At 43.1% G+C, this 16,171-nt stretch overlaps 1 protein-coding gene across 2 annotated transcripts in view; it reads right to left on the bottom strand.

The window, feature by feature from the left end:
• Positions 1 to 16,171, bottom strand: part of CEP89 (centrosomal protein 89) — a 127,540-nt gene that overhangs the window by 42,226 nt on the left and 69,143 nt on the right. For both annotated transcript variants that reach the window (XM_089667824.1, XM_089667825.1), the window contains exon 16: positions 11,546 to 11,635. In XM_089667824.1, the coding sequence (XP_089523950.1) occupies positions 11,546 to 11,635 (90 nt within the window). The remainder of the gene's footprint in view (positions 1 to 11,545; positions 11,636 to 16,171) is intronic.

Below are 16,171 nucleotides of genomic sequence, written 5' to 3'. Positions count from 1 at the left end.
CAAAATGCACACTATTGTTTCTGGGCTGTATTACAGGTACAAAACAACAAATACATACACATATATGGTATCGCTGCGATCGTCAAGAGCTGGAAAATTTATTTTGGGTTGTTCTTTGGTGGTAGGTTATGGTAGTAACAAGAAACACACAGCTAAATTTTAAAAATTATTTTTTTTTACGATTTTGGGCCAGTTTTCTTTTGATAAAAAAAAAAAAATCAGGAGATATCCATTACCATTTACCACCAAATGAAAGCCCAATTTCTCATGAATAAAACAAGGTATGGTCCAATCTGAATGTACAAAGTAGTTGTGATGATATGTACAGTTTTACTAACACGTCAAAGTTCTAAAATTTTACTTAGGCTTTTAGATTTATTTTACCCTTAGGCGTGAAGGGGTTAAGGTAAAAAACCCTTTCCTGTGCAGCTCCCCCTCTTATACTTACCTGAGCCCAATCCCAATCCAGCAGTGTGCCTAAGAGCAACGGCTCTCTCTCATTCCTCATTGGACAGAAATGCAGCAGAGGGAGCCATTGGCCTCTGCTGCTGTCAATCACAGCTAGTGAAGAGGAAGCAGAAGGTGGGTCTAAGCTGCACTCTGTGTGTCAATGGAAACACAAAGTGCAGCTCAGGATTGAGCCTGCATGAGTGCCCACATAGCAAGTGGCTTGATATGGGGGCATGAGCCAGAAGCACCGGCAAGGGACCTGAGAAGAGGAGAATAAGGCTGCTCTGTGCAAAACCATTACACAGAGCAGGTAAGTCTAAAAGTTTTTTTGCTAAATTATCCTTTAGAATCTCTTTAAAACCTGCATATATTTTTCTGTAAAGCCGTTCTCTGCCCTTGTTATACTGTAGCTGTGATCTTCTGCAGACAAAGACGGCTAAATTCTAAAGATAATGATCTGTTAGAACAAAGTGTGCACGGAAAGCAGGCAGCGCAGCGCTGTAATCATCTTAAGAACTCTTGTGCAGATGAAATGCGGCGGGCGCGTACACTGAATGGGGCTTTGAGCGACTCCATTGTGTGGCGTCGGTAGCCGCGATTCTGCAGCAAAACTAATTGCAATGTGGTGAATAGAAAGGGGCAGCCGTTTACTCTGACTTGGGTACTTCATCGCTTATTGCAAAAGCCTCTTCAGCTGTAACTGATGAAAGGGAAGGCATTAAGGTGTCCGGATGGTCTAATTTCAGGGAAAAAGGAGACTTTTTCATGATGAGCTCATTAGTGGTCATATTCCATGGAAGCTCAAAAAGAACCTAATTAGCAATTACATTTAATTTTCTTTTCCCATTTAGTTTTTTTGCAGCCGCTCTGAAAACCAACATATAGTTTGATTTCTGAAGAGGAAGGTTGGCTGCAGAGATAACTGGTCTTGTTAATGAGAATAGTGACTTATTCTGCACCAACATCATAGAAACACTGAGGTCATAGCACAGAGGTAGGCAACCGCAGCATTCCAGCTGTGCTGAAACCAACAATCTCATCCTTCCTTTGCCTCTGGCAGTCATGCCTGCAGCTTTCAGAGTCTTGCACAGACTCACTGCTAGAGGGCAATGAAAGTCCAGTGTAGTGTCTGAGGTTGTGGATCTTTTCATCCCACAATACAATGTGACCAAAGGAGAAGTGCCTGCAGACACAAAGGCAGATGCTCTCTGCGATTGCTGGCTAAATCTCAACCAGAACGTTATTGCATCATTCTGATGACTGTATGGGGTCAATACCTGTAATGATTACATATGTAAAATGGTATATATATATATATATACACACACAGTACATGGGCAGCACAGTGGCTAAATGGTTAGCATTCCCACCTGGCAGTACTAGGGTCGCTGGTTCAAATCCCAACCACGGCACCACCTGCCTGGAGTTTGCATGTTCTCCCTGTGCTTGTGTGGGTTTCCTCCCACACTTCAAAGACATGCTGGTAGGTGAATTGGCTCCTGTCTAAATTGTCCCTAGTATGTGTATGTATGAATGTGAGTTAGGGACCTTAGATTGTACGCCCCTTGAGGGTTAGGGACTGATGTGAATGTACAATATATATGTAAAGCCCTGCATAAATTGACGGCGCTATATAAGTACCTGGAATAAATAAATAAAAAATTATATATATATATATATACACACACACACACACACACATATATACACACACACATATATATATATATATATACACATACATACATATATACACACACACACACACACACACATATATATATATACATACACACACACACATATATACACACACACACATATATACACACACACACATATATATATATATACACACACACACACACACACACACACACACATATATACACACACACACACAGTTGTACTCAAAAGTTTGCATCCCCTGGCAGAAATTGTGACATTTTTGCATTGATATTGAAAATATGACTGATCATGCCAAAAAAAGCTCTTTTATTGAAGGATGATGATCATATGAAGCCATTTATTATCATATAGTTGTTTGGCTCCTTTTTAAATCATAATGATAACAGAAATCACCCGAATGGCCCGGATCAGAAGTCTCCACCCCCGGATCAAAAGTTTCCCTCCCCTGGAATGTTTGGCCTTGGTACAGACACACAAGGTGACACACACGGGTTAAAAATGCCAATTAGAGGTTAATGTCCCACATCTGTGACTTTTTAAATTGCAATTAGTGTCAGTGTATAAATAGTCAATGAGTTTGTTAGCTCTCACGTGGAAGCACTGACTAGGCTAGATATTGAGCCATGGGGATCAGAAAAGAACTGTCAAAAGTCCTGCGTAACAAGGTAATGGAACTTTATAAAGATGGAAAAGGACATAAAAAGATGTCCTAAGCCTTGAATACGCCAATCAGTACTGTTAAATCACTTATTAAGAAGTGGAAAGTTCAGGGATCTCTTGATACCAAGCTAAGGTCAGGTAGACCAAGAAAGTTTGCAGCTATAACTGACAGAACAATTGCCCGGGATTCAAAGAAAAACCCACAGGCAACTTCAAATGAAATACAGGCTGCTCTAGAAAAAGACAGTGTGGTTGTTTTGAAGGTGCACAATATGATGACACTTGAACAAAAATGAGCTGCATGGTGGAGGTGCCAGAAAGAAGCCTTTACTGCATCAATGACACAAAAAGGCCCGGTTAGGCATGTCAAGGTGTTGTCAAGCATATTGTGGCATTGGTGCAGTAAAAGCTTCTTTACGGCACCTCAACCAAACAGCTCATTTTTGTTCAAGTATAACCATATTGTACTCCTTAACCACATGCCGCCCAGCCACTGTATAAATACGGTGGCAGGGCGGCACGGCTGGGCAAAACCACGTTTTAAAACGTGTGTTTTGTAAACAGGTAGGGGACGCGCGCGAGACGCGCCACCGCCCTACCTGTCCCGCCGATCACAGCCGCGGATGTCAGCCGCCGGGTCACACCCAGTCCTTATCAGCTATTTCCTGGCGATCGGCGGCAATCCCTGACAGAAAGCACAGCTGCAGTAGATGTGCTTTCTGTCAGTTCCCTGACAGCTCCAGGACAAGCTGATCGGGACAGAAGAGTTTCTCTCTCCCGATCAGTGGTGTTCCCTGCAGTACACACCCCCGTCCCCTAGTAAAACACTCCCCTCACACAGATAACCCTTCCCTGCAAAATAAACTTAACCTCTTCCTCCCCAGTGCCATTAGTACAGTGTCAGTGTTTTTTTTTTTTTTTGCACTGATCACTGTATTGGTGTCACTGGGGATGTCAGTGACCCCAAGTCAGTACCCCCCAATGTCAGAATGTCCACCACAGTCCTGCAGTCCCGGCATAAGTCGCTGATCGCCGCCATAAGTCACTGATTGCTGCCATAAGTCGCTGATCGCCGCCATTATTAGTATAAAAAAAAAACCTAAAAATCCCAGTATCTTTCCTGCCATTTGTAAACGCTATAACTTTCACGTAAACCAATTAATTTACATGTATTGGGTTTTTTTTTTTAGCAAAGACATGTCGCAGAATGCATTTTGGCAGAAATTTATGACTAAATTTGATTTTTACATTTTTTTTTACTGGACATGTTTTATAGCAAAAAGTCCAAAATATTGTTTTTTTTTCCTCAAAATTGTCAGCCTTTTTTTTTATAGCGCAAAAAATAAAAACCGCACAGGCAATCAAATACCACTGAAAGAAAGCTCAATTTATGGGAAAAAAAAGGATGTAAATTTCATTTATGTACCGTGTTGCATGACCGCGCAATTGTCCGTTAAACTAGCGCAGCACTGTATAGCAGAAAAATGGCGTAAATTACAGTATCTATACCATAGTTTGTATACGCTATAACTTTCACACAAAGCAATCAATATACACTTATTGGGATTTTTTTTACCAAAAACATGTAGCAGAATACGTTTGGGCCTAAATTTATAACCAACTTTGAGTTTACTATATATATTTTATAGCTGAAAGTAAAAAATATTGTTTTTCTTCAAAATTTTTGGCCTTTTTTTGTTTATAGCGTGAAAAATAAAAAGCGCACAGGTGATCAAATACCACCGAAAGAAAGCTCTATTTGTGTGAAAAAAAGGACGTAAATTTCGTTTGGGTGCAGCATTGCATGACCGCGCAATTATCAGTTGAATTAGTGCAGCGCCGAGTAGCAAAAAGAGGCCTGGTCATCAAGGGGGGTAAATCCTCTGGAGCTCAAGTGGTTAAAAACAACATATATGTAATGCATTTATGTACAGGGGAGACTCCTCCAAAAACTGCTGTGCTGATGCTATTGAAGAACTACCATATACAGTATGTCATTTTTATTTTGCCCAGAGCTCCACTTTAAAGGGGCTTAATCACACTTGTCTATTTTCCTGCAGCAAAATAAATTTCATGGCTCGTTCACACCAGCCCACGTGCAAAAACAAGCTGTGTCTGTTGTGTGTGGCTTTGCAATGTTACAAGGCACTGTTTACCATTTTTTTTAACTTTATTAAAATGTAGCAAATTACAGTTTATTATTTTCAATGACTGGCGGTAGCGGTGCAATGACTGGCGGTAGCGGTGCAATGACTGGAGGTAGTGGTGCAATGACTGGCGGTAGCGGTGCAATGACTGGCGGTAGCGGTGCAATGACTGGCGGTAGCGGTGCAATGACTGGCGGTAGCGGCGCAATGACAGGCAGTGCATTATGGAAAATACAGCATGTCTGCATATTTTTTTTTGCAAATTCTTTATTTAGCACAAACACGTCTGCATTTTTATGTAACGAACCTGAAGGTGAAATTGTAGTGTAAGTTGTTTTCTATGTGCCCAAGCGGTGAGCCTGCGTTGATCTCTGCAGATTAGCGTAGGTCACCATACATGGTGTGAATGGGCTTTTACTGAATGGAAACCCATCTACGCATTGTAGCAGTGTTCGTTAAAGCCGGCCATCAAAAAAGAAAGGGCACTAGAGCCGGTCTATCAATTGACTTGTGTACAACCAGCTTGTCGGGTTCTTACTGAATGATCACTGCTACCGGCTATAGCCATCAAAACTGATTATTGTTTCCTGACAGCAGTTGAACGAAAAAAACAAAATGCATAATATATGGTCTGCCTAATGCAGGCCATACATGGTTCGAATTCCGAGCGATTTTTGTACGAAAATCGGACCTAAGAAGAATCGGAGGATTTTCGCTCTGTTAGTGGGGCAATGGCATCGGCCGATTTTCGTGGCTGCTCCTCATTTCGTTTATCGGGCATGCTGGAAAATTCGTGAAAAACAACCGATTTTCGAAATCATTGGTGGTGCCACCGGAATCGTTCCGAATTTGAATCATGTATGGCCTGCATAAGACCCATGTACACGGGACACTTCTGAATGATGGAAATGGACTGCTGGAAAACATAGGTTAGAAAACGTCTGTTTAGACATGTTTGCATAACGCGTTTATGCGCACTTATGTTTAGAAACATTTTTTAAAGATAATCACAGGAGAACCTCCCAAATGCCCAGAATGCACTGAAAAGTGGTAAATTATTAACTATTTCAGACTGTTTCAGAGAAATACAGAGAGTAGAAGCAGAGACAGCAGTATGTGTTGAGATTAGCTTAGGTGTGAGTTGCTCATTGACATTTCTTTTGTTTCCAAGGGTGGGAAAGGTGTCTGGTGGAGGGAGTCATTAAGGCCACCTGGCAGGGGGTCTTCATGAGGAATTTGAGGTGTGAATGGTTATTAACTGGGCAGCACAGTGGCTAAAAGGTTAGCACTTCCGCCTGGCAGTACTCGGGTCGTTGGTTCGAACCTCAGCCACGGCACCACCTGCCTGGAGTTTGCATGTTCTCCCTGTGCCTGCATGGGTTTCCTCCAGGTACTCTGGCTTCCTCCAACACTCCAAAGACATGCTGGTAGGTTAATTGGCTCCTGTCTAAATTGGCCCTAGTATGTATATGTATGAATGTGAGTTAGGGACCTTTGAGGGTTAGGGACTGATCTGAATGTACAATATATATGTGAAGTGCTGCGTAAATTGACAGCTCTATATAAGTACCTGAAATAAATAAATTAATTAACATATCTTTTGTTTCCAAGGATGGGAAAGGTGTGTGGTGGAGGGAGTCATTAAGGTCACCTGGCAGGGGGTCTTCATGAGGAATTTGAGGTGTGAATGGTTATTAACATATCTTTTGTTTCCAAGGGTGGGAGAGGTCTGAGGTGTGAATTGGTCATTACAATGTGTGACAAACTTGGTAGGGACATCCTGTGTTCAGTGTTTTGTCCATCTGAGTACCTTGAAAACGCTTTGCATGCATTTTTCATGATGAAAAAAGGCTCTGGACAGCATCGGGAACTGGAAGAGTTAAAAAAAAATTTCAGACGCAAACGCTTATAAATGCCACTTGCCGCGTTTACAAGCGTGTACAAGTGTTTTGAAACGCTGATAAAATTGACTGCTGAACGCAAGTTTTCTGCGTTCAAAAAAACGACTGTAAACTCAAATGCCCGTAAACGACTGTAAATGACGATGTGTACATGGACACATAGGAAGGGAGAGTTCAGGGGCTGCTGAAAAAAAACCGCTGAACAGCTCCTAAACGTGAGTTTATCAGCTGCAGTGTACATGAGCCCTAACACCTATGCATTACCAGGTCCGCTGCAACCTTCATATACAATGGGTGTGAATATGCCCTGCTAGGAAATAAATACAGACTAAATTACTGACATGGATCATGCACATGGATCCAGGAGCAGTGCCATCACTGGCTGCATGCTTTTTCTAGGTCATTGGCTCAGAAACTAGCAATATTTATTTCCTCCTACGGTGTCTCTTGTTAGTCATCTTTGTTGTCCAATAATGCAGAGCTTGTTTATTACGATCTTTAATGTTGGTTGTGTAATGAGTAATACTGATTTATAAGATGCTGATGTTTGGAGCTTGGCTTTGTCTTGTGCTGCTCACCAATCCTCCCATTCTGCTTTACTGCACCCTCCTGAGTATAATAGGCCGACAGGCACAATCACAGAAGAGGGGGGGGGGGGATTAGAAAACGTCACCTCGGTCTTTTTGTGTGATCTCACTGCAGCATCCACACTTCACCGACGCACCGTCACTGTTCCAAAAACTGAAGAGCCGTACACTGAAGCTGTGAGCGTTTTTAAAGAGACCCTGTCACCGGAACATTTATTTCCACAAAAATCTTCAGATAATATTAAATGTGCATCTCGTGTTTTGCTGAATGGATGTTGTTTAACCGTAAAAGCCTCCCTTGTGAAGAGGTGCAAACACCCTGAGATGGCTGATGGGTGCCGCCATCTTGAATGTAAGGACACAGTCCCAGTAGACTCAGAGCTGTCACTCAGGTAACCCTCTATAATATTCTCCTTCACCCCCAGAGCTACCTAAAGAATTATGAGGGGATGGGTGGAGGAGCTGGGCCACCACAGACAATACAGAACAGGGCTATGATGTGAATGAAAGGAGGGGGCTGTGCTATAAAACTGACTAGTTCAAAAGTTACCTTGCAAGTGTATAAAAAATAGTTTACGGAAAGACTAAAGACTGCAAGTAAGCATTTAACATGATTTTCTGCATTTAAAACCTAATCACTTCAAAAGAACTTCAAATAGTTTGTTTGGGCAAAATCAAGTCAGGCTGGGCACTTCTCAACCATTCACAGGAAGCCTTGTATTTTTATTAATGGATTCCTCTAATTGGCCGAGATGGAGTTTGTGATGTCATTCTCCTGCCTCTCCTTTGTGTGGCCTTTTGAGGGAGGGAGTGAAGTCAAAGTACATGTTTATAGGGAACGCATATATCCGTACATCTGTCCCTCCCATCCATTACATTATTCATATCTATCCTATCATTCCATTTATATCTCCATCTCTCTTTCTCTGTATCCTGCTATCCCTCTAGCCGTTCATCATATCTATTCATTTAATTCACATGTGTCAAACACAAGACCCATGGGTCATATCTGGCCTACCAGGCCCTTTCACGTGGTCCTCGCACCTCACCTGCAGCACCATTGTCGTCTCTGCCCCCATCTTGTCTCAGCAGTTGCCAGCAAAAAGGACAGAAGTCCTCCGCCAGATCCTGTACCTTCCCATGCACTCGCAGAGAGGCTCGTCTATGCTACCCCCATCCCAGCAGTCGGCAGCAGAGAGGCAAACAGAACTCCTCCTACAGATGCAGCATCCCTTCATCTCTGCCTTCCCTGGTCTCAGCACTCAGCAGACTGACTCCAGCCCTCCTCGTCCTCGTCCAGACCCTGCACTTTCTGCGTCCCAGCTCCACCCCAAAGGCAGCACAAGGTAATGGGGAGGGGAGGTGCACTGTGATGTAAGGGAGGGTGGGGGACTCTTGACTTCTTATGGTGGTGGGGGGCTTTTCACATCTGATGTAAGGGGCAGTGGGGTAATCTGATTATTTAGTCTTACAGATACAACTGGCCCTTTGAGGGCAACCATAATGCTGATGCGGCCAACAATGAAAAGGAGTTCGACACCCCTGATCTAATGTATTAATCTTTTCCATCGTGTCTTTCAATCTCTCCATCCATCCATTCATATCCTTCTCTCTCTCTCTCTATCTAACTGTCTCTCTTCGCATCAATTCAATCAATTAATCTCTCTATTGGTCCATGTTTCAGCTGTCATCACAGTACAGCGCTGTAGTTTTCGGAACTGCTGATCTGAGTAAAGCGTGTGGAAGCTGCAGTAAGAAAAAATAATGATGTGCCAGATTTAAGTCTTCCCCCAGTTTTGAGATGTTTGCTGTCAACTTGTGGGAATGCGATGGGAAGGTTTGCTTGAGAATAGAACTACGGCAAGCTTAAAATATCAGCATCATAAGAATCGGGATTACTCATTACAGACAGCTTAAAGGTACAGAGCAAACAAGTGCAACATGGAATATTCCAGCAACTGTTGCAATAATGGAGGAACAATATGTTGAGAGCTGTTCCCCGAAGAGTCACCTTGGCTCTTAAGCCACAGGAGCACAAGCATGCCTTGCCAACCAGACCTAGAGGGCCCAGACTGGTCTGGATTTTTTTTTGTATTTCAATGGTTTTTATTAGTTTTAAACAAAGGAGGACATAATCAAAAAGCCCGCCCATGCAGAGGCTAACAATGGCACATAAGGTATACCCTGAGCAATGCTATAGCTCCAGCAATGCAAAAGACACGCCCACGAGGGGGCAATCAATGGCACAGACAATACAAACAACTCCAACAATACTCCAACAATGAAGCAAACCAAAGGCAGATCTCTACTGCCACACAAAAAACCCCCCAAAAAACAAAACAAAAAAAAAAAAACAGACAAAAACAAAAAGGAAAGAAAGGAAGAGAAAAGAAGGAAAAAGAAGACATGACCAACAGCAGAGATCCGGGAATGCCAGTACCGATCAATAACCTAGACCCAGGCTGGGGGGAGTGTGGGAAAAGCATATGACAACCACAGATCCCAGACTTTAGATTCTTTTTTTTTATCTTTAAATAGTAACCATAATTATTATTATTATACAGGATTTATATAGCGCCAACGGTTTTCTCAGAGCTTTACAATATAACGGGAGACAATACAGCAACAATACAGTTCAATACAAGAGGGTTAGGAGGGCCTGATCCTTGGAGCTTACAATCTAAGAGGGAGGGGCCAGTGGTACAAAAGGTAATAACTGTGGGAGATGGACTGGTAGGAGGAATAGGAGATTCCATTATTAGCTGACGGCAGGATAGGCTTCCCTGAAGAGAGAGGTTTTCAGAGATCGCCTAAAAGTGAGCAGAGTAGAAGATAGTCTGATAAATTGGGGAAGAGCATTCCAGAGAATGGGGGAAGCTCTGAAGAAGTCCTGGAGACGAGCATGGGAGGAAGAGACAAGGGAGCTATAGAGCAGGACAGACAAAAGAAAACAAAATACCAAAACATTTGTGCTGCTTTGTTTCTAAAGCGCTTCACACTGATGCTGCCTTCCTACCCCTCCAATGCCTTTAGAGGCCAACTCTAGCTAAAATTAAAATTTTTTAAAGTTTTGCAGAGAGTGGGAAGGGAATGGAATCTCTTTCAGGTTTACACACCGATCTATGTCAGCACTGTAAGGGAGAATGTCACCAGCACACCGAGGATCACCAATATGGGTCAAATGTGAACGATCACACAGTTACAGCAAGGCAACGTTTTGGAGTCTCGCAGGACCCCTTCATCAGTCACATGCCTGATGAAGGGGTCCTGCGAGACTCCAAAACGTTGCCTTGCTTACTATATGAGCGTTCATTAAAACTTTTGGACCCATATTGGTGATCCTCGGTGTGCTGGTGACATTCTCCCTCGCTGATTCTGTTCGGTTCCAGACGATGGACGCTGCAGCACCGACTTGGATTGTACACTTGTTTGTCCCCACTGTATCCCCTGCTGCAATGACCCAACAAGAAGGGAGATAAGATAACATATACAACACACTATACTACCATTTAAAGAATACCTGTACCAAGGGAAATGTGTAGGCTTCCACTGTTGGCCCTCTTCTGAGCATGATAGTTATCGGTTTGTTATGCTGACCTGCTGGCTTCAGTACTTTCTATATCAGAGATTTATTATTTTATTTATTTCAGGTACTTATATAGAGCCATTAATTTATGCAGCGCTTTACATATATATTGTACATTCACATCAGTCCCTAACCCTCAAGGGGGGTACAATCTAAGGTCCCTAACTCACATTCATACATACACATACTAGGGCCAATTCAGGCAGATGCCAATTAACCTACCAGCATGTCTTTGAAGTGTGGGAGGAAAGCAGAGTACCCGGAAGAAACCCACGCAGACACAGGGAGAACATGCAAACTCCAGGCAGGTGGTGCCATGGTTCGAACCCGCGACCCAAGTACTGCCAGGCAGAAGTGTTAACCATTTAGCCACTGTGCTGCCCAGTATGGCGGTCAGGAGCCGTGCCGTCACTTTGCGCATACTTGTTTTGGGTCATGATCTCAAAAATGATATAGACCACTGGCCAACATAAAAGCAGCCTCCAAATTTCTTTCTTTCCTTTTTAAATATAACTGTCATCTTACCTTCACCATCTCTTCTAGTCTTCCCAGACGTATGCTGCCCTCCATCATCTTTGATAATACTCCATGCTTTTCTGCTTCTAAGCCTTTAGCCTAGAAAAGAATCACAGGGATTAGAGATGCAGGGGCGGACTGACAACTCATGGGGCCCCCGGGCAATAGGGGATCATGGGGCCCCTGTGTCCTTGCACAAACTCAAAAAAGCCTATGAAAAAGGTACCAGGGGCATCTCATGGGGCCCCCTACTGACCCCGGGCCCTCGGGCACTGCCCGAGTTTCCAAATGGTCAGTCCGCCCCTGTAGAGATGGCCATGTTCTGAAATGCGAAGAGACACACCCGACATCTGGACATGGTATAGCCGGAATATTTGCTGTAAAGAAAACATCTCCAGACAAGCAGCAACAATACTGTTTGATTTTCCAATACTTGAATGGAACTGAATGGAATTTGCTATGGAAAACAGTTAGGCCCAATTCACATCGGTAATGACATACTTGCAATTATATAAAAATGCTTGTAATGATTTTAACCACTTGAGCTCCGTAAGGTTTTACCCTCTTTATGACCAGGCCATTTTTAGGTACTCACCACTGAGTTATTTTAACTGGCAATTGCGCAGTCATGCAACGCTCTACCCAAATGAAATTTATATAATTTGTTTTCACACAGATAGAGCAGTGTTGGATTTTTGACGCATGTAATACTTCTTTAGTGTCTTGAGATGATTTTTCAAATAAAAGAGCCGTTAAAATAAAAAATAAAGTGTGATTTTATTTTATCACACAATGGCTTAAAATAACAATGTAAAGCGTATCATGAACAGTTCAGAAATATCAAAGCCGAAGTTTAAAGATGTATCATCATTATGCCCGTTGTCTCGTGTGCTTCTTTTATTTCTTGTTTGTCCTTCAGAGTCTTTGAGAAGAAGCCGGAAATAGACGGAAGTGACTAATTCTGGTCTTACAGCACCTGTTCCAGCTTCACAGAATGTTCTTATGCATGTCTGTGTGGACAGACGTGTGTGTCTCAGCGTGTATGAGTGTGTCTTTTTGAGACGGTCCCTAAGAGCCTTTTATGAAGCAAGTAAGCGCCATAATTTGGGATCTTGGGACCTTGTATGGAAATCAATACTGCTTAGCAGAGCAATTTCATTGAAGGGAGGGGACGCTACATATATGGCCTTTTGATTGACAGGTACATATGTAACGACCAGGGGCGGACTGACAACTCATGGGGCCCCCGGGCAATAGGGGATCATGGGCCCCTGTGTCCTTGCCCAAACTCAAAAAAGCCTATGAAAAAGGTACCAGGGGCATCTCATGGGGCCCCCTACTGACTCCGGGCACTCGGGCAGTGCCCGAGTTTTCGAATGGTCAGTCCGCCCCGGTAACGACCATAAGAAGCTGGTGATGTAACCTCAGCTACTCATATTTAAATGATAATATAAATTAAGAACGTATCTTTACAACATCTCAATAATGTATAACCACTAATCTACATATGTAACAATATTACCAAATCATAATCTAAATACAGACAGATACTATTAGAATACATTGTAATACTTATTCTATTATGAGTCACTTCTAACACCCTTGACATTTTACCGGAGTCTTCTAACCAGCTATGCCCTAATATAGAATACTCAGCTCTCAGCTGGTTAATTCAGCTATCTCCAGTCTTATTTTACTCAAAGCAATAGGTATATGCGAGCGCTAATATAAAATGACAGCAGCTTGGACACTTAAAGGTACCACAGAACCCTTGGAATGAATAGTATACAGACAATAGTGCAGCGCTATGTATAGAAAAGTAATCATATAAATACAAAAATGTTATGAATATAATTATAGACGATGGTATATTGCCACATGTAGGTGGTTAAAGTCATTGAATTTCAGGTTGTAAACTCTGAGTCCTATCAGTTCAAAATTCGAGGACTGTAGTTCTAACCATATGATGGTATGAGAAAATTATAGAGATAAATGAATGAATTACGCACTCACCAGAAGTGCGTTATCAAAACGCATTTGAGATCATAATCGTCTCATCGGGTCAGTCAGGGTGATCACTTCCAGGCGTAGTCAGGTTCCCACGCTTGTGTCTTTGAGGACCCCTCCACTGGTATCACGATCTCAGGACACTTCTAAACTGGTCTCTGCGAGCCAGAAGTGCAATATCAAAACGCATTTGAGATCATAATCGTCTCATCAGGTCAGTCAGGGTGATCAATTCCAGGCGTAGTCAGGTTCCCACGCTTGTGTCTTTGAGGACCCCTCCACTGGTACTACGATCTCAGGACACTTCTAAACTTGGTCTCTGCGAGCGATGAGACTCGCAGCAACCACAGAATAATGCCACATAGCGTGATACTGCATTCAATGGGGTAATTTTATTCCAACACAGATAAAATTCATACAAGGATAAACCAAGAAACTGACCATGTATATAAAGATGGTCAGGCTTACGTAAGCCTGCACCCTATGATTATGTGCTTCGCACGAAACACGTCAGGGTAAGAGGCTACAGCATCCTGCCGTCCCCACCGCCGTTGGCGGCCATCTTTATATACATGGTCAGTTTCTTGGTTCACCCTTGTATGAATTTTATCTTTGTTGGAATAAAATTACCCCATTGAATGCAGTATCACGCTATGTGGCATTATTCTTTGGTTGCCTGCGAGTCTCATCGCTCGCAGAGACCAGTTTAGAAGTGTCCTGAGATCATGATACCAGTGGAGGGGTCCTCAAAGACACAAGGGTGGGAACCTGACTACGCCTGTTAGTGTTTATTTCTTCAGTAATAAGCTGAGACAGTAAAATAAGACTATCACTTGTCCAAGGCGACCATTCACACATTTTAATATTAATTATGATTAATCATAAAAATCAAATATTTTGCAAGCTTGCCATCAATATAATTATAAATTTGATATAATCAATTTTCTTCAAGCAGCGATCGGTGACTTATAGTGGGACTTTTATAATGCGGTGAGCAATCTGACTCTAACTGACGCTGGGTGGGAATTGACTAAATGACACCGACATCTCCAGTGACACTAATACAGTGATCAGTGCTAATAATATACACTGTCACTGTACTAATGACACTGGCTGGGAAGGGGTTAACATTTAAGGGAAATCAAAGGGTGAACTGTGTGCCTGACAATGATTACTGTGCGTATTGTTTTGAAAAGCAATGTGCCAGTTTTTACTACCTGCTTTGTAGGGAGAAAAAAAACACAGCATATCTCTGCTATCTTTAGAGAGCTCTGTGTTGTTTACCAACACAGGGCTCTCTTCTCTCTCTTACACACCTTCTACTTCTCTTGTGCCTTCTCCCTCTATCTCTTGTGTGTTCTTTCCTTCTCCTACCTGCTCTCAGTTACACATACTCTTTCTTGCTCACTCTCACTGTCTCTTTTGATCGTGCCTTCTCTCTCTCTTGATCTCACCTGCTGCCTCTTTACTCTGTTTGCCTCTCTCTTCTCCTTTCACATGCTCTCTCACCCCCCCCCCCCCCATTAGTTTTGCGTGCTCTCCCTTGCCTGCTCTCGCTTCATTCTCTTCTTCCCTTACCTGCTCTCTCTCTCTCTCTCTTACACACCTTCCGCTTCTCTTGTGCCTTCTTCCTCTTTCTCTTGTCTGTTCTTTCCTTCTCCTACCTGCTCTCACTCATGCATACTCTTTCTGGTTAACTTTCACCATCTCTTTTGATTGTGCCTTCTCTCTCTCGATCTCACCTGCTCCCTCTCTCACATACGCTGTCTGTCTCTGTCTGTTGCACACACTCTCTCACCCCCCTTCCCATTACTTTTGCGTGCTCTCTCTCTTCTTCTCTCGCCTGCTCTCTCTTCATTCTCTTCTTCCCTTACCTGCTCTCTCTCTCTTGTAACTTTCTCCTTCCCTCACCTGCTCTCTCTCTCTCGTAACTTTCTCCTTCCCTCACCTGCTCTCTCTCTCGTAACTTTCTCCTTCCCTCACCTGCTCTCTCTCTCGTAACTTTCTCTTTCCCTTACCGTCTCTCTCTCGTAACTTTCTCTTTCCCTTACCGTCTCTCTCTCGTAATTTTCTCCTTCCCTCACCTTCTCTCTTTCTCTCGTAATTTTCTCCTTCCCTCACCTGCTCTCTCTCGTAACTTTCTCCTTCCCTCACCTGCTCTCTCTCTTGTAACTTTCTCCTTCCCTCACCTGCTCTCGCTCTCGTAACTTTCTCCTTCCCTCACCTGCTCTCTCTCTCTCTCGTAACTTTCTCCTTCCCTCACCTTCTCTCTTTCTCTCGTAACTTTCTCCTTCCCTCACCTGCTTGCTCTCTCTCTCTTACTTCTCTTCCGTCTCTTGTGCCTTCTCCCTCTTTCTTGCATCTTCATCTCGCCTGCTGCCTCTGTCACATACTGTTTGCCTCTCTCTTCTCCTTTCACATGCTCTCTCACCCCCCCCCATTAGTTTTGCGTGCTCTCCCTTGCCTGCTCTCGCTTCATTCTCTTCTACCCTTACCTGCTCTCTCTCACGCTCCGTCTCTTTCAATTGTGCCTTCTCTCTCTTGATCTCACCTGCTTTTTCTCCCCTGCTCACACTCGCACATACTTGTCTCTCTCCTTCTTTCAGGTGCTCTCTTACACATACTCTC

Source organism: Staurois parvus, unplaced genomic scaffold (assembly GCF_062004578.1).
Source record: "Staurois parvus isolate SC_StPar_1 unplaced genomic scaffold, SC_StPar_1.0 ptg003601l, whole genome shotgun sequence".
In the NCBI taxonomy this organism is placed as follows: Eukaryota; Metazoa; Chordata; class Amphibia; order Anura; family Ranidae; genus Staurois; species Staurois parvus.
Note: the sequence above shows the minus strand (reverse complement) of the source record. Positions and strands in the feature narration are given on the sequence as shown.